General features: G+C 46.1%; 1 protein-coding gene across 13 annotated transcripts in view; it reads right to left on the bottom strand.

Annotated features, from left to right (window-relative positions):
• Positions 1-19,688, bottom strand: part of COL19A1 (collagen type XIX alpha 1 chain) — a 404,037-nt gene that overhangs the window by 309,429 nt on the left and 74,920 nt on the right. The window contains exon 1 of one of the 13 annotated variants that reach the window (XM_053286732.1): positions 8,912-8,988. The exons of the other annotated variants lie outside the window; for them this stretch is intronic. Coding sequence (XP_053142707.1) covers positions 8,912-8,985 — 74 coding nt within the window. The 5' untranslated portion in view covers positions 8,986-8,988. Of the gene's footprint in view, positions 1-8,911; positions 8,989-19,688 lie in introns of those variants that run through there. 13 annotated transcript variants of the gene reach the window in all.

Below are 19,688 nucleotides of genomic sequence, written 5' to 3'. Positions count from 1 at the left end.
CACTCAGTCCTTGGAGATAGGGACAGCTGGCTCTGCTGGTCAGCAACACTAGTTCTTCACTTGAAATAGATGCTGTAACACAATAATGTCTCAAACACATGTGTCTGTGAGTACTGATCTGTCTATATACCTGCCAAACAGCACATTCAGCTTCTAAAGAATCACCTGTTGGGGTGAGAAGTGCAGAATGGACAGCTTTGATTCAGCACCCCCCCAGGCACTGACAGAACAGTTGCAGATGAAGAGACAAAAGTCCCATGGTGCTGTAAACTTGTTTATTTAAGCCCAACATGTATCGGCCAAAGCCTTCTTCAGGGTCAAACTAGGACCTTCTGTAGGACACTTTGTAAGACACTTTGTGTCCTAGTTTGCCCCTGAAGAAGGCTTCGGGAGATACATGTTGGGCTTAAATAAACAAGTTTACAGCACCATGGGACTTTTGTCTCTTCATTTGCATCTGTATTTGGTGCTTCTCATTTCTCTTCATCTACTGACAGAACAGTGCCAGCAGAATAAGTGGCACACTACAACACCTACTGTATCTATTTGATCAAAGAAGTCCTTGCAAATAATTAGCAATAGTATTTTGCTTTTGCTCTCTTAGCAGTTTCTCTTTTGAACATTCCGACTGCCCATGAAGCAAAAATTGAAACATGGGAAGGGACCACAACACCATTCCCCACCCTGCACCAAACTATAAATTCAATATTCAGTTGGTGGTATTGCCCTGCTTTGTTTCCCCCCAAATAGTCCAATGGCTTTACCACAAATTGCTTCACAGCTCATAGAGCCCCACAGGCACACATTAAGACACTGGAGCTAGCCCTTTCTTCCCTGACCACAGCTCCTTGTGCTTTGTTGTGCTGCTTTTGGAGGACCTCAGAAGCCTCACTATGTGAAAGCAGAATTGCCTATGAAAACTTATGGTGGTATCTGAAGCAGAAGTGTGTTCACAAAGCACTTCCAATGACAAGAGTGAGAAACTTGTCGCCCTCCGCTCATTGTAGCAGTATGTTCTTGTTTCATTGCTACCAATGTTCCAGGAATCCCATTCATTATTTCCTTCCAAATCAGGACAAGGGAGCTGTTAGTAAAATGACATGTTTAAATACACCCTCACCCTCTCAAACAAGGAACTCCCAGCCACTCTGCTATCCATATCTTCCAATTCCCTGCTTGCCTTCCTATGAGTCTTGTCTGGATATTCATTTGGATACAAATGAACACATGAGGCAGGGTGATGGGGGTTGTTATTATTATTATTCACATACCACTTTTCAATGAAAAAAGTACTCAAAGCAGTTCACATGGGAAAAGAATGAGAAGAAGAGGGCTGTGCACCTGCTGGTCCCACTCATTCAAGGGTCATATTTGCACACAGCTCCTATGCATACCCTGGAGTGCACACAGGCTCCTTATATGTGCGATATGCACCCTGGGAAATAGACTAGGGTCTCAGTTCCCATGCACAGGAGTCAAGGTGAGTCCTTGGGCAATATGAAAATGTGAGGGGGCCAGTGGACACAACCTTCCTTGAACAGCCAAATGAACACCTGAAGAGGGCTACAGCCTTGTGGTACTGGGTAGCCCCTTGCAAGGAGAGCTCCACTCCTCAGCACTCTCTAATGACCTGATGGTTCTGAATGTACCCAGGGCTATTTGCACGAAGCAAGGCCTATTCCAGAGGTGCCAAAATGATATATGGTGCTGCTTTCCCCCACTCTTGCAGTTGAGAGGAGGGCTTGTGAAATGTTCACTGAAGGCCAAGAGCAGGAAGCTTACATACTCAGTCATGTCTGCTGGCAGCAGTTCCTGTCTGTTGCTTCTACACCACGCTCTGCAGAGAGGGGCTCTTATCTTTCACTGGGCAAATATTTGGGCAAACTGCCCACATGCGCAGCACATTTATGAGCAGACGTTAATGTTCAGTCTAGTGCAATAGCACAAGAGCTACGCACTGCTTAAGCGCTATTTGATATATAGGCCATTAGCTGGCCTTCTGCCTAGGGATGAATTTCACCCCAAATGATCTTTGAATGCAATTTGAAAAGAAATGTACCTTTTCATTCAAGATAGACAGGCACACTTTCCAACAAGTTATTTATAAAACAAGCCAACAATAAACACCCATAGGGTTACCTCTAATCACTCTTTTCACATTTCCTAGCAACCAACAATCATCTATCAAGGGATACATTCACATGAATAAAGGTGAACAACAAGCTTTAGGAGTTATGTTGCAGTAAAGATCTCATTCTCACGCAGCTCAGTGAATATCAGCAAATATCCACAAAAAGACAAGGAAGCACAGAAGTAATTTTCCATAGTTTTCACTTTAACTGATCATCTGAACAGCCCAGCATGACAAGTGCATTCTTCTTTGTAAGAAGACCATTGAATTCAAGTAGATTTTAATAAGTAGATTTGCTCCAAAAAAACCCAAATTCCAATAAAACATAAAATCAAACACTTTTTTCCTATGTATAACATGCAAAAAAGTGGGGAGCTGCCTAGAAAAAAAATGCAGAGGGACAAAGGGAGCAGGGTAAAGAGGAGTGGTTTTCTTTTGTAAAGTAAAGTGTGCCATTGAGTCGGTGTTGACTCCTTTTCTTTGGCAGAGTACAGGAGGGGTTTACCATTGCCATCTCCTGGGCTGTATGAGATGATGCCTTTCAGCATCTTCCTATATCGCTGCTGCCTGATATAGGTGTTCCCCATAGTCTGGGAAACATAGCAGCGGGGATTCGAACGGGCAACCTCTTGCTCCTTAGGCAAGTTACTTCCCCACTGTGCCGTTACCTTCCCTCATTAGCCTTGACCCATACTACCATGGAGCTGGCTCTGGGGACGGCTGCAGCTGCCCCTTTGCTCAAGTCAGGAAGCTTGTCATTCAAACAGATGCACTACATTGGGGCTTCCTAAATTCAGCTCCAGTGAGTGCTGCCACCACAGCTACCCTGATGTTCCAGTTGGGAAGCACCTAGCTCAGATTGTCCACACAGAATCACAGAATCATAAGCTGACATCCTAAATAATGAATGTTTCACACTTTGCACTTGCTGCTACTGTTGCCACCTTAAAAAATTGTGCAGTCATAGGAACCTAGGAAGCTGCCATATACTGAATCAGACCATTGGTCTATCTAGCTCAGTAGTGTCTTCACAGACTGGCAGCGGCTTCTCCAAGGTTGCAGGCAGGAATCTCTCTCTCAGCCCTAGGAGAAGCCAAGGAGGGAACTTGGAACCTTCTGTTCTTCCCAGAGCGGCTCCATCCCCTGAGGGGAATATCTTGCAGTGCTCACACTTCTAGTCCCCCATTTGAATGCAACCAGGGCTGGACCTGCTTAGCTAAGAGGACGTCATGCTTGCTACCACAAGACCAGTACATGTGTGTGGGGGGGAGGGGGACTTTTGCCACTCTCCTATATCCTTGGAAGTGCTTCCTGAAACCTGGAAGTGGGCCCCTCTGGGTCATGCTGCCCTCAGGGACCCGCTTCACAGGGAAAACTTCCAGAGATGGGGTAGATTGGTAAAAATCACCCCACTGCATGGCTAGCAAAGTGCTGCTAGTCTGCTGCACAGAAATGCCAGCGCTCCATGAGGAACACTGCCACTTTGTTAATCAGGATTCCAGCCACAGAATTTTAGAGTTGGAAGGGAGCCTGGAGGCAGGAACGTAGGGAGGCTGGCTGCGGCCCGTGTGCAGCTGCCGCTGCGGCCCCCTAGCCCCGCCCCCTGCATCTGACATCAGACACAGGGCTTGGCTAGCCACGCCCCTGGATCTGACATCAGATGCAGGGGACGTGGTCTGCCTCCCAAACAGGGCTGCGTGGCCCTGTTTGGAAGGGAGATTGGCCCGTGCTGCATTGGGCAGCACGGGCCGGAGCAACTCTCCCTGCCTTAAAGGCAGGGAGAGCTGTTCCGGCCGCACTGCTAATGCAGCATGGGCCGATCTCTCTCCTAAATGGGGCCATGCGGCCCCATTTGGGTGGGAGATCAATTGGCCCCACTGCGTTGGCAGCAAGACCAGGAGCGGCTCTCCCTGCCTTTAAGGCAGGAAGAGTCACTCCGGCCATACTGCCAATGCAGCATGGGCCGATTTCAGCTCCAAATGGGGCCACGGGGCCCCATTTGGGACCAAAATATCACCCCCGCATCTGACATCAGAAGTGGGGTGTGTGTGTCTGGGACCGCGCTCACGGCCCCTGATCGGTGGCGGCCCAGGTTCTTTGAACTCGTTCGCCCAATGGTGGCTCCGCCCCTACCTGGAGGTCTTCCAGTCCAACCCCATGCTCAGTGCAGGAAACTGCTACAGCATCCCTGACAGATGGCCAGCCAGCCTTGATTTGAAAACCTCTAGAGAAAGAGAAACCCCCTACACGAGGCAGATGTTTCCACTGTCAAACAGCAACTTGTTAGGAAATTCTTCCTGCTTTTTGGCCTAAATCTGCTTCGTTGTTTTGTTTATTTATTATATCTGTACACCAGCCCAGACCTCTGTCTCTGGGCAGTTTGCAGCAACATAAAACAAATTGAAACAGAAATTAAAACTTGAAAGCGATTTGAAACCACAAGTCTAGTTAAAAAGCTTGTGTGAATAAATGTGTCTTTAAAGATCTTCTAAAAGTTGTCAGAAATTTCTTTCAACCCCCTGGTTCCAGTCCTGTTCTTAAGAGCAATACAGAACAAGTCCATTCCTCTTCTTATGTGATGGACCTTCAGATATTTGAAGAAAACTGTCATAGCCCTGCTTCATTTTCTCTCCTCCAGGCTCCTTCAGTCATTCCTCATAAGGCCTGGTTTCCAGACCTCTCGCCATCTTTGTTGCTCTCCTCAACCCCTCTCAGTTTTTAAATGTCTTTCTTAAAATGCAAGGCTCAGAATGGGACATAGTATTCCAAGTGAGCTTTGACCAAAGCAGAATACAGTGGATCAGGTACTTCTTGTAATCTGGACACTATGCCTCTGTTAATACAATCTAAGGCTGCATTCACTTTTTTAGCAGCTGCATCACATTGCTGGTTCATGTTCAGCTTGTTGAGAATTTCATCTTGTTTTCTGGCTTCCTTGCTATATTACAACTTGCAAATTACTGAGTGCCCCTCCCCCATTTTGCTTCCACCTTTGACACGTGTTCTTTTCCTCCTCCCTAGTACCTGGTTTTATACTTAGTACTGGCTTTTTGCCATCTTCTCCAACTGGGTTTAGTTTAAAAGCCTTTCTGAGAAGGTTTGCAAGGCCCATACATTATTACCACTCTTGGTGAAGTGCACCCATTCTAATTCCAGGAGTTCTTCATATAGTCAGCATAGGCTGTGGTCCAAGAATCCAAACCTTTCTCAGCGACACCATCTTCATAGCCACTTACTTTCTTAAGTAAGTGGCTGCATTCTTCTCAAGCATTTTGACTTTGATAAACACACCACTTGTGCTCCTAATACCTTCATTTTCCTATAAAGTACCTCACAGTGCTCATAGGTTTGTTAAAGGTTTCTTCCAGCAGCATCATTCATCCCCAAATGATCAGCAAGATGTTATGGTGGTTGAGTTTCATGAGTGTCAGCAATCTCTCTGTGTACACACAAGGAAGAAAGCACAACTCCCTTGATCTGTCAGGTGCACGTATGTGGCTCTGTCCCTCTCAGTACGGAGTAAACCACCAACTCCATACATCTCATCAGGGTAGTAGTTAGGTTGCTCCCCATCATGGAGGGTTAAGTGTCTTCCTCCCTCTTCTGGGCAGCCTAGGGTGGCAATCCTTGTCCAGGTAGCAGCAGATCTTCCTCCATAGGCTGTATGTACCATAGGCAACCTTGTACCAGTTGTTCAGCATCAGTGGCAATGGATGTTTCCTGATTCTCATGCTCCTGTGTATCCTGTGGTCCATGTACTCACCTCTTTCAGTGGAACTACTTCATCCTCTGTGGAAGCCTCCTACTTCTGTGGTCATTCCTGAAGAGCTTCTTCTATCCTATCAAGGAACTCCTTACTTGGATATTTGTAAAACCATCTCTTTTTCTGGACATTTGTGCTCTTTTTTGGACTTCCAGTAGGTGGCGTTTGTGGGACCTTATGGTCCTGGTACACCATTACCTTCTACAAGAAGAAGAAGAAAAACTCCTTACTTTCCTTGACAAGTTTTAGGGTAGAAAGATGTGCCTCAAACCTCTTCATTCTCTCTTCCTAACCCTCCACCTTTTCTTCCTCAGGATGACGGGCTTGCATCTTGTGCAATTATAATTCATGTTCTCTTCAAGTAGAAAACAGACATATCACATTCCCTACAGGTCACCACAACACTTGTCTCAATGTCCAAGTTGTTTGAAGCTCCAGAATGTTTAGTATTCCTCCCCTGCTCAGCTCCACAGCAAACACCCCTTATTGCTGTTAATCTCCTAATCACAAATTCCCAGACTTTTGTGTGTATCTTAAGAAATATCCGGCCTACACTGAACCTCACCATGCTAAGGGATGTGCTTTTACTCCCTAGGAACTCACCTTTGCAGCAAGCTTCACAACCTCTCTCCAAGCAGAAACTGAAACAGCCCAGGAATAGCACTATCTCACAGAAAAAGCCTCAATACACCAGCAATTTCCCACAGCAGCCTATAAAAGCACCTTTTCTCTTCTCTCTTCATCAGCTCCCATGCAAAACTCCCTTATTCCTGTTAGCTACTGTATTTCCTGTTTGCAAGCTCCTAAGACTTCTATGTCTTAAGAAAGACCACCGTAAGGTGTCTGAACTTGTTCCCTACCTCCCACAAAGTCATTGATATGGGCTTAGGAGATGGGCAAAGTGTATTCATCTGCTGAAGGCCCCTCCCCCAATTCCATCATGGAAGTTTGTGCTTGGCTGGAAGGAAAAGGCCTAAAGTGATTGGTCACTGAGGAGGCATGTCTTCAGGATGCATACTCTGAGTTGAGTTTCTTTCTCCCTCAGAGGCGTAACTATAGGGGGGGCGGGGGGGCACGTGCCCCGGGCGCCATCTTTTCTGGTCACGTGGGGGGCGCCGCCATGACCAAATTATTTTTTTAATTTTTTTTAATTTTTTGTTAATACAAATGTTTCCTGCTCAGTGCAGCAGCACTGCAGCAGTCAAGGGAGCACGTCGGTGCCCCCTTCCCCACGAGCGGTCCCTTCCGCGCCCCCTGCGCCCCCCCATTGCTTTGCTGGTGCCTGGCGGCCAGTCAGTGGCCTGGCTTGGCGGCGGCGGCGGGCGCTTGTGAGGAAAAACCTAAGTATAATGTAGTATGTTGGGGGGGTGTGGTGGGGTGCGGTGGGGGGGTGCCATTTCAGTGCTTGCCCCGGGCACCGTTCTCCCTAGTTACGCCTCTGTTCTCCCTGGTTCTTTGAGACCAGGCAGGTTTCAAAGGACCAGGTCTCAAAGGCAGGTCTCAAAGGTAGGGGTGTGCATGGCTCGGAGTCCCCCCCGGTCTGGCAGGGGGGGATTGTGACTTTAAGCGGGGGGTGGTACTTACCCCCCCCACCGCTCTTCCCCCTCCGGTGCTGGTCCTTGGAAAAATCTTCTTGGGGCGGCAGAGCTCCTCTCTGCCGCCCCTGCCCCCATCGTTGTTCATCAAGCCTTAACAGAAACGAGCGCTAGCAGTGTGCATGTGCCCTGCGCGGCGTGCGTGAGATGAACGCGCACCGCGCAGGGCACATGCATGCCACTAGTGCTCGTTTCTGTTAAGGCTTGACGAACAACGATGGGGGCAGGGGCGGCAGAGAGGAGCTCTGCCGCCCCAAGAAGATTTTTCCAAGGACCAGCACCAGAGGGGGAAGAGCATTGGGGGTGGGGGTAAGTACCACCACCACCCCGCTTAAAGTCACAGTCCCCCGCCCAGCTGGACCTCCGGACCAGTCCGGCGGTCTGTTCTATTATGCCGGACCAAAACCATGCACACTCCTACTCAGAGGACCATTTGGAGGAGGTGAATTAGGCTTGGATGCTGTGGAATGTTTCTTTGGGGTAGGTTTTGCATTAGGTTACACTGATGGGAACCTGAAGAATTTTCAATACTCCTCTGTATGGCATGGCACTGATCACTGACTAGAGCGGTCTGGATGCATTAATTTCATTTTTGTTGGATTTATTTGTTTCATTTGTATCCTGTCTCTCCACAAGCTCATGGATGCTCACAGCAGTAATGAAAAATTACATGACTTCTTAGTTAAGTGTATTCCCTGTCCTGCAAATACCTTTCTCATCGTGTAATTTGAGCTGCTTTTGGCACAGTCCTAGAAAGCACAGTATGAGATGGTTTATTGAGGTCTTTGGGTATAGAGGCATGGCACAGTAGCCTTCAATCCTCTCCTTGGACTAAGATTTAATGAAACAAATGAGCTAATCATTCTGAAGCATGCCAATTTCCCAGTTACCCATGCCCTAGATGCTGTTGCTCTAGCAGTCACCATCTGGCTGGGAGGATGAAATACAAAGCATCTCTGCCGAGACAATAATAAATGGCTTTTGCTTAACTGGACACCAATTAATTGGCTGAAAATTTACCTTTGCCTTGGCTGAAAATTTACAAAACCTTGGCACACACTCTCTCCTTAGAGACCAAACAGTTCACCTACACTGATTAGGTCTTTGGCATACAGCAGCTATGCCACATGTTGGCATAATACTCTCAGATATTAAACAGAATTTTATACTGGTCTGCCCTTCAATTAAGTAATTAGCAGCGAATAGAATTTTTTTTTGCTGTTGCTCTTTTGTAATTGCTTTTTTTAATGTGATAAATCAAAAGATCAATGTATGCTTTCAGGTCTGTTGATTTGGTGGGCCAGCCCATGGATTTGGCCATGAACATAAGGACAGGAGGAACAGTTTTCCCCAACCCCAGATTTTCTAAAGAGATGGAAAATATTTCCTTTTTGTGCTAAAATAACTATTAAAGCAAATTACCTCCTTAGCGCAGTCTGATTCACACAAGAAAACAAAACAGCTGCCTTTCTAGAAAACCTCAGTTCAGCAAGCATGAGCAACGGGAACCAAGGCAACAGTGTCCATGATCACCCCTACCATTGTTATAAAAGCAGAGCCAGCAAGTAAAAGCAGAGCCAACAAACAACCCATTTGACTACTGCAATGTGGTGTATATGGGGCTGCCCTTGAAGACAGTTTGGAGACTTCAGTTAGTACAAAATAAAGCATCAAGAGTACGAAGTGGGATGTTGTACAGAAAACATCAGGTTGGTTCTAAAAGAATTATATGAATGGTCCCTCTACTAATAAGTCTGGGTGAGGCAGCCACCACATGCAGCACATTGGTGAAGGTGGTAGGATGCCTGCTGGACACATCCCACTGGACTGCCACCACTCCACATTTCACCCAGGGGTGGTACACACACCAGCTGCTGCCACAACCACCTCCTCTTCCTCCATTCTCCCACATCTGTCTTTTGAAAACAAGAGTGGCAGCTCTTGCTGTGGGGTGAGAAAAGGAGTAGGGGCATGGCCAGGGTGGGGTTGGAGGAGACTAAGGGAACCAGCAGGCCACGGGTTAGTGGGGTGCATGGTGGTGGCAATCAGGTGGCAATCAGAAAGAAAGGGGGTCGAGGGCTGTGGCGCACTGTGCCACCATTGGCAATAGGGGGCTTTAGGTCAGGCCTGACTACACCGGCTTCAAGACCATTTCCAGGCCCAGGATCCTGGTTCTGCCCTTTACACCCTATATCTTTTGAGATCAGGATACCTCAAGGACTGCCTGTTCCCACACAAACCTGCCTGAGTTCTAAGAGCCTCATTGGAGGCCTTCCTGTAGCCCCCCCCCCCGTCACTTGAGGTGAGGTGTGTAGTAATCTGAGATGGGGCCTTCTCTGTTATGGGCCGTGTCCATGGAATGCTCTTCACCAGGAGGCTTGCCTGGGGTCAACTCTGCTTTGTTTCTGGCGCAAGGTGATGGCCTTTCTACTTCCCTAAGCATTTTTGTGCATTTTTAATATTTACTTATCTTTCCACTCTGGCTTTTTATTGAAGTTTGTTTTAATAATTTTGTTTAATGTACTCTGCTCTGTGAGGTTTACCTGAAAGGGAAATAAAAGTATCTTAAATAAATAAAGCTGGGCAACAAAAATAAGCAGTGAGGGTGAAAGAGGGAGAGAATGGTGAAGAAGAAAAATAAGAGAAGCCGCTGCCAGTCTGTGAAGACAATATTGAGCTAGATAGACCAATGGTCTGACTCAGTATATGGCAGCTCCCTATGTTCCGATGAGTTTGTGAAAGGGGCAAAGTAAAGGTTTAGACTTGTGGGTAGAGGCACACAAACCCCCGGACCTAGGGGACCCACTCTGGTCCTCCAAGGTTCGGGGGTGGGGGGCCTCGGCAGCCACCCCACACCCGCCCTGCCAAACCTCCTGATTTTTAAAATACCTTTTCCCCCTTACTGCAGCCGAGGGGTGCCTGGGTGGGGAGCGGAGCAGTCCTTCTCCCTTCTCCCCCCTCCCCAAAGCTTGCTACGATCTCTAAACCTCACCCTTTGTTAAAGACACTGGCCTGAATGGACATGGTCAGCATCCCTCCGGTCTCTCCATCGGTGGGGGAGGAGGACTGCTCTGCTCCCTCCCGCAGGCACCTCTCAGCCATGGTAAGGGTTGAGTTTTTTAAAAAAACAGAGGTTTGGTGGGACGAAACCCAAAGGAGGTTTCAGAGCCCTTGCACGTGGGGGGGAGGGGCTCGAGGCTGGGGGATCCGGCTGGTTTGGGCACCCAAGTCATCTTGGTGTGCCCCTGCTTGTGGGGGTAAAGTTTAAAAATAAAAATCGAGTTTGTGTATCATCCTTTTTCTTTTTTAAAAGCATTTTGTATAGTACTTTAGGCCATGAGCTAACTATACTTACTACTATTAAACTTCAATGGAATACATACTTCCAAGTAATCATGTTTGGAAGGGAAGTATTGCACCTGGATCTCATATTGCCATTGTGATGCTTAGGGGGAACTCTGCACAGGAATCCATTTTGATATGAGCCCTATTCAGACACTAAACTAAAGACACTATATTCATGTAGTATCTAAAACAGGGTCGGAAGTCCAGCCCCGGGCCCATCACTCACCCCCTCAGCCCACCAATCACAGTTACAGCAGCATTCATCTGAAGAGGTGAATGCAGTATCCGTGATGGCAGAGACTTTCATGATCAGGAGATGGGGCACCCCAGCCTTCCAATCGCAGAAGCACCCTCCATCATGGCTACGATTTTCAACTTGTAAGACAACTGCCACTGTAATCATGAGCAGTAAGCTGCAGATGTGAGTGGCAGGGCTGGACAGTGGGGGGCGGGGGACTTCCAGCCCCATTTTAGACGCTGAATGCAAGTACAGTGTCTTTTAGTTTCATGTCTGAATAGGGCCATGCTTTCCACCAGATATTGTTGTTTGTCAGTTTACGGTATACCAGAATATCTGGATGACCACTGAGGGCAGTGCTCTGTTTGCAACAGATGCCCTTGATGACTTTGCAAGCAAAGCAAAATTGTGATAAACAATAAAAGTAATCAGAGGTATGCTGTCCCTGAACACAGAAGTTCCATTCTTTATTATGATGGCTAATGTGTCCTCCGTGAATTTATTATCTACCCTACCCTTCATGACACTTCTAAGCTTTGAGACTCTGAAAGAACAGGATGAAGATAGCATATTTTTCTAAGGGATCACCTTCCCTAAAGAGTTTAGAGTAACCACTTTCCTTTAGAACAAATATGTACTCAACTTCAAAATATAAGGTAGGTGCTGAGCATGCACCGCAATGTCACTGAAGCTTAAAAGAGCCGATTTGAGCACATTTCTGTGTGGTATATTATTAGATTTGTCATTCTGTGCTCAGTGCCAAGAAAATCAGAGTTTTGTTACAGATATCAATAAGGGAGCTGCTTCTTTGCCTTAAGCTTTAGAGAACCACACTTTCATTATAGAGGTTGCCAGTGGGAACTTTGGAGCTGGTCTTTATAGTACTCTCAAGCAGGAAGCAATGAAATGAAATGAAAGGTCAAAGGTTACACCAAGGTTCCAAAAAAGAACACGGAACAGAAGTTACAGGTTCTCTAAAACAATTCTCTAAAATTAAGATAAGTTGCAGCATGGTGAAGATCTTATTCTCAGTTGCATACAGTATAAATCAGAGCATCATTTATTTATTAGATTTGTATTGCTTTATTGACTACAGAAAAGCCTTTAATTGCGTCGACGATCATAGAACAAATCAATCCAGAATTTTCACTCAAGGCGCAAATGACCAGACTCAAACTATCATACTTTGGACACAGTGTGTGAAAACCCAGCTCCCTTGAGAAGTCCATAATGCTAGGAAACGTTGAAGGAAAGAGAAGAAGAGGACAACCAGCAGCAAGGTGGATGGACTTGATTAAAACAGCAATGAATGCACCACTGAGAGACTTTAAAGGCCAAATTGAAGACAGATCATCCTGGAGAGAATCTATCGATGTGGTCACTAAGAGTCAACACCAACTTGACAGCACTTAATCAATCAATCAATCAATCAATCGTGTTCTTCCACCAAGGAGCTCAGGATGGTACACATGGTTCTCCTCCCTTATTTTATGCTCACAAGCACCCTATGAGGTAGTTTAGGTTGAGAGATAGTGACTGGCCTAAGGTCACTCAGTAAACTTCATAACTAAGAGAGGATTTAAATTCAGGTCTCCCTGATCTTAGTCTGACCACTGATCCACACTTATTCATCAGAAGCAACAAGAGCTAAAGAAAGGAAGGTAAGTGAGGGTGGGGATTGATATGCAACACTACAAAATATTCCTTTTTAGAAATATAGCAATGAGTGGATGAGTTCAACTGGTTCACATTTAGGTTGTAAAAAGAGCATCTACTCCCATGCCCAAGTGAGAATGGCCTATCACACACACTGCAGCCTGAATTATGTGGCTGAACCTTAGAGATTCCTGCTTCAGAGCAGTGGCCCACATGATATACAGTATTATGCCTCCTTAACGCTGTGCCCCAGGACTGCTCTGAACTCCTATGCAGCCCAGACTGTGCTCTGAATGAGCAGTTGTACAAGCAGCGCTATTGCCACTGTCTCCGTTGTCACAAATGAGGGAAATGGTGGTAGCACTGCTTTTGCAACTGTTCATTTAGAACACTGTCGGCTGCTTAGGAGTCTGCAGCAGCCCTGGGACACACCATTATGGAGGACTAACACTGTGCATCATGTGGGTCACTGTATTAAGCCATGGTGACTTCTGCGATCCTTGCCAGCCCTATGACTCTGTCTTATCATTGAATTTTAAGTTTGGAAGGCAACTTGAAGGTCTTCAGTCCCCAGTTCAGTACAGGAAACTGCTTCAGCATTCCTGACAGATGGCCATCTGGCCTCTGTTTCAAAGCCACTAGCAAAGAAGGGCCCACCACTGCATGAGGCGGACAGCTCCACTGTCAAACAGCTCCTGTCTAGCCTAAATCTGCTTTCTTGTAATTTCAGTCAGTTGGTTCTAGTTCTGCCCTCAGGAAAAAGGCAGTCCACTCTTTCTTCTATGAAGGGACAACCCTTCAGGTATTTGAAGGAGCCTGTCATATCTTCCCTTAGTCATATTTTCTCTGGGCTAAAAACACCAAGCTCCTTTTGGTAATGTGCTTCTGCTCTAACAGAATACTTCCAGAATATGAACGCGCTCTGAAAAGTAGGTGCACTCTTGCACAACAGTGCATAAGTGCCCACACGCAGTAGAGCACCAATGTGGGGTCTATGCTGTGTGTCAGCAGATGTTAGGAGTGCCCATGGACCACTGCTCTGGATGTCAGCCAGTATTCCAAGTGAGGCCTAACCAGCACAGAACAGAGTAGAAGTATTGTGAACTGGACACTATGCCTCTGTTAATGCTGCCTAAGATTGCATTAGCTTTTTTAGCAGCTATATTACACTGCTAGCTCATGTTCAGGTTGCGGTCCAGGTCTCCCCCATCCTGTACTTGTTCTGCATTTGGACAAGAAAAATCAGATGCACAACATTGTCTCTGTTGGGCTGCATCTTGCCGGCTTTGACCCAGTGTTCAAGCTTGTCCAGATGAGTTTGAATCTTGATTCTATCTTCTAAAGAGCCCCTGGTGGCGCAGTGGTAAAACTGCCGCCCTGTAACCAGAAGGTTACAAGTTCGATCCTGACCAGGGGCTCAAGGTTGACTCAGCCTTCCATCCTTCCGAGGTCGGTAAAATGAGTACCCAGAATGTTGGGGGCAATATGCTAAATCATTGTAAACCGCTTAGAGAGCTCCGGCTATAGAGCGGTATATAAATGTAAGTGTTATTATTATTATTATTATTATTATTAAAGTGTTAACTAACCCTTCCACAGCTTTGTGGCACCTGCAGATTTTTCATTCTCATGGGAATTATTTGTGATTGTGCCTTCAGGACCTTGCTTTTCAGAATTTCCCATTCTTCTTGGACCCTTTTCTCCTTTAGGATTTCTAGCGATGGATTTCTACCTAATTTTTCTCTGAGCTCATTAAAACCAGCTTTTCTGAAACTGAGGGTACACATCTGTCTTCCTGCAGCTTTCCCTCCCCTGAATTCCATGATGGTGTGGTCACTTTTCCCCAGTGTTTCCAACCCCCTCCCATTTTGACTTCATCAACCAGTTGTTCCTTGTTGGTTGGTAAGTCCAGGATAGCTGACTTGCTTGTTCTTTCTTCTACCTCCTGAAAGATGAAGTGTCAGCAAGGCAGGTGAAGAATTTATTGGACCTCCCACTTCTAGCAGAGTTCTTCCCACTTTCTGGAGTATACAGTACTTTCATACCTAGCTATCAATAAACTGGACATAGTAATCATTGAACTATAGGCAGACTCAGTTGCAGTGCTATTTTTGAGAAGCAGTAGTAAGAGGTACCCATATCAAATTTAGTAAGGCAATCTTTATTTACCTTTTTGGTTTTGCTTTAAAAAGCACTGATGGGAAAAAGCTGCTATTTTTAAATCTTATGAACACTAATTCTTCCACACTGAATGAGACCAAATTAGAATTTGTGATTAACTTCCGTATTTACAAGTATCAATGGGGCCTCTAGTTTGCTGAATGTCTTCCAGGAAGAGAAAGATGATCCAAGTTACATTTCCTGAGAGTGAAGTGAGAGATGTTTGGCATTTATGGCAAGACATTTCTTCTTCCAGCTGACACCTACCATCACCTGTCACATTACAAATAATTTGATGATCAGTGGTCGTGAGGTTGGCGTGAACAACCTCTGTTTTATGGTGGGTGATGATGTATTTAATGCCACCTTAAACCAAGACTCTGAAATCTTAGCCTTTTGTGTTTGCCGAGAGGATTCAACAAACAGGGGTAGGTTATTCATGGAAAAACAAAGCTGATAGGGCCCCAAAGACTAATCCTTCTTGCTGTCATTGTCAATAGCAACACATTAGACATAGAATTTACAATGTCGAAAATTTTTCAGACAACAAACAAGTGTCTTGGGGAAGAACAACAAAAGAACAACTAACAAAATCCAGCAGCAAGTCTATGCCAACACAGGATATTTGCATGCTCATTCAAATAAGATGAAGGACATGCTGTCTGCTACCCCAAATAAGGATAAATCTGTAAGAAACTATTATACCATACAACTTGGTCCATTTTTAAAACTTAATTTAGTCACAATGGAACAACTGCTACACCACAACAAAGTTCTCAAAGCAATGTACAACATATAAAAACACATCATACCCCACTGAGCCATCTTAAAAATCAAATATTCAGTTTATGAATAAAAATCCAGCATTTAAAAAGCAACAAATCCTATACTTAGGTGCCACTAAATGCTTAATTTTGGGATACCACACTCCCAAAATTAAATGGTGGTTTGTAAGAAGGCAGGCTTCTATAGGGAGAGCATCCTATATCTGCATCACCACCATCTACAAGTTGAAGACACTGAACAATTTGAGGTAAAAGTTGTGAACAGTCTCTCTCTCTCTCTCTCTCTCTCTCTCTCTCTCTCTCTCTCATTGAAGGAAGTTCATCTGAGAGAAAATGTTCCCTAAGGTACACAAACCCCAGGCCATTTAAGGTGATTAGTAAAAAAACAGCACAAACCCACCTCTGGAGCCCACCTCCAAAATGAATTTAAGAGAGCAAGCATACCCTTAGCCCTGTTCTTCTGCTTGTTTGCCAGCCCTGGATGCTTGCAGCCGGCTCCTGGCCGGCATTGGAGAAATCCCCACAATGCATTGTGCACTTGCACAATACATTATGGGAGTTTATGGTGGAGCGACGCTTCACAGCCCCCGACCCTCCACACTGCTGGGTGCAGCCAGCAATTGTCTGGCTGCCTACCCATCAAAGACAGAGAAATATTGAGGCAGATCTCACGATTGGTGAGACCCACCTCCAGAGGGTTTGCGGGGAGAGCGGGCTAAGCCCGCTCTCCCCACAGACGATCATTAAGCCCTCCCGAGCGGCTGGGTCAGCGGCCCACACAACTGCCAGCTCCATCACGGAGCCGGTGGGGGCTTGGGAGTTTGGGGGCCGCACAGCCCCCAGGAGTTCCAGCATGCTGGAGAGACCCCTGAGCCAGGATGCTGCTTTCTAGCCTCCCGGTTGGAGGGGTCTTCTCGTGAGTTGCCATGGCACGGAGCTGCGCCATGGTAACACATGATCCGGAAACCCCGGTTAGCGGACCACTCGCTCCGCTAACCTGGGCTAAGAGGAGGGCTTTGCAAGTGGGTTAGCTGCTTGTAAACCACCAGGCTCGCCCGGTGGTTTACACGACCAGAAAAAATCGGGCTAGGCTCTCCTAGCCCAATTTTTGCTGGTCGTGAGAATAGCCTCAGTCTCTGGGGAGGTAAGTGCTAGCAGCCTTCCTCCCCACTCTCCCTCGAGCCCTTTCTCACTGATCCTGAGAAAGGGCTCAGTATGTTGCGTTCTAATTATAATGTTTAGGGCTGCAACTTTTAATCAATTATTCAATTAATTTAATTGATTTTTTAAAAAAAAGTTTCACTAACAAGGTACCCCAATCAATTGGGCAGCACATTCAAAGTCAGAATACAAGTACTTATAAAACTTTAAGATGGCAAGCTGTGTCTTGAAGGCATTCACCTTTCTCTTTCCCACTGGAGGGAATGCCTTTTCTAAAAGGATGCCTGCAAACACATACATGCAGCATCTAAAAACAAATAGAAATATTATTTGGTTTAAAACTATTGTTCTTAATCCTAAGCAAATTTAATTGCTTAATGGATCAATGAATTTACTGAAACTCTTACAATTATAATATACTAATACTTCTTTAATTGGGTGACAGCACAAATCTATATACTAGGCTAGTTCACACAATTGTTATTCGGGCAGGACAAGCGTCCTACCCAAGTTTGGGAGCTGTGCATGCTCCCATTTTTTGATTGTGTGCTCATAAAAACTAGCAAGGGAGGAGGAGAGGGAAATGATCACCTGTGAGGCTTCTACTGGGTAAGAGGGCTTTTCCTCCTACCTCATTAAGCAGCTGAGTACAGCTGCTGGTAGGATGAAGCTCTCCTACCCAGCAGGAACCTCGCAGATGATCACTTCCCTCACCACCTACCTTGGTTTTTATGAACACACGATCAGGCCCATAGCCAGCTGGTGGCATGGTGTGTACCTGCCAAATGAAAAAAAAAAAATCTCTTTCCTCCTAAAAACTGTTTTCACTGAACATTTTATAATCGGCCTCCCTTGACTTCTGCAATCCCGCCACCCAAATTTTGAGGCTGGCTACAGGCCTGCACACGATCACAAAATGGGAGCACACACAGCTCTCAAACTTGGATCGGACAAATGTCCTTTGGTTTGTCATGAGAACCAGCTGATTATTTCCAAAAGTGCTGAAGTTTAGGATCCTTAAGGATGGAGACCCAAACAAGTGAAAGTTACTGGCAGATGTGGGGTGACCTGCTGATAGTGATCAAAAAAATCTGAAGAAAAAACCTAAGGGGGGCAAAAATATCCACAACTGCCCCAATATTGGTCGATGGGGCTGAATGTCCATACATAGAATGAAGTTAACAAATGGGCAGAGCTAATGAAACTCTATGGTGAGGGGGGGAAAGGAGGCCCTGAGCAAAGAGAGTGGTATTCTTTCTCAGCTTGAAGAATACCCCCTCAAGACTGTCACAAGTTCTTCTGCTTCTGATGGAGAAAGTTGTCAAATAGTCTTCACAGAAGAAAATGCTTAAATGCTGAAACTCTGTGAGGTCATTCACACAATAATAATATTAAAAAACCTGGGTTCTACCTAGGTTTGGGAGCTGTGTGTGCTCCCAGTTTTTTGTTATTTAGAAGCAAGGTAAGAGGAAATTCCGGGTAGAAGTGATTATGTGGAAGCAAGGTAGGGGGGGAAACTTGGTTAGCTTTTCCCCCTACCTCACTTTCAAACAATCACTTCTACCCAGGTTTTCCTCTTACCTTGCTTCCACACAACCAAAAATTGGGAGCACACAGAGCTCCCAAACCAGGGTAGAACACAGTTTTTGATTATGTGAAAGACCTCTGAGGCTACTAAGGATGTGCACGAGCTGGTTTAGTGCGTTCTCTGGGAAGTGGTGGACTGGTTTGGCACCGTTGTTCAAACTGGCTCAGTGGGGTGGGGAGCAATTCCTTTAAAAAGCAAGTAAGGAGTTCCTTACCTGCTTGTCCCGGCTGTGCCACTTTTCCACCGGTAGTGCCCGTGGGGCTCCAAACGGCCGCACAGGGCTGAGGCACTGTTCCCTGCAGCCTCCACATGACATCGGCATGCTCCTTACCTGTATTTTAAGGGAACCACTCCCCACCCTGATGGCAGGTGCATGAATGGCTCATGCACATCCCTAGTGGCATACTATCCCTAGTGGCATTAGTCAGGTAACCCTGTTCTGTTTCTGAAGGGGAAGGAGTTTGACACAGTCAATCTCTCATTGTTATGAAGCACTGCCCTCCCAGGTGCTGGTGGGCAAGTTTTGAGGGAAATTCCTAACAACCCCCCAGATTCATGTGGCGGTTCAGATAACCACAATATGCAGTGGCCATTTGGATGCCGACACCACACACAGGCTGCAGGGAACAAAGCAGCAGGGCAGCAGCAGAGCAGGTAAGGAGGACCTGCTTCTCTGCTTTTTAAGGGAACTGCTCCCTGCCCTGATGAACTGGTTCAGCTGTGGGCCCCTGAACCAGTTTAATGGTTCCCAAAGGAGGTACAGAACCGGCTTGTGCACATCCCTACTTGAAGCTTGCCTGGGCTGGAAAAATGAAGCTGGAGATCCATGTGGCAAGGGGAATTCTGGACAGCTAGACTGAAATTGTGATGGGAGATCGAGGGACCCCAAAACAGTTATTTCAGCTCAGAGATTCTCAGACTTGGGAATCTCTAGCACACTCTATCTGGGCTTTCAATGTGGTGGATGGTCTATGATAAGAATCAGGGTGGTCTCAATCCCCAGAAACAGTGACATGAAGATCGGTGAAACTGTTTAATCCATGATACTGTTCTTGTGGGTAGAACTGTTCAAAGTACTAATTCTAAGAGGGGTTTTTTATACTCTGACGACCAAGCATTTTGGAACAAAACTCAAGAGGACCTTTTTTGGTGCTGTGAATTAGTGATCTACTAGCTGAACCCTCCCAGAGCATCTGTGCAGTAGTTACTTTTTGGGGTTTTGCTGACCCCGCACAGAGCATCTGTGCAGCAGTGCTCTGAGCCTGT

This window comes from Hemicordylus capensis, chromosome 1 (assembly GCF_027244095.1).
Source record: "Hemicordylus capensis ecotype Gifberg chromosome 1, rHemCap1.1.pri, whole genome shotgun sequence".
NCBI classification, from domain to species: Eukaryota; Metazoa; Chordata; class Lepidosauria; order Squamata; family Cordylidae; genus Hemicordylus; species Hemicordylus capensis.
The sequence above is the reverse complement of the archived record's forward strand: the minus strand, read 5'-3'. Positions and strand labels throughout refer to the sequence as shown.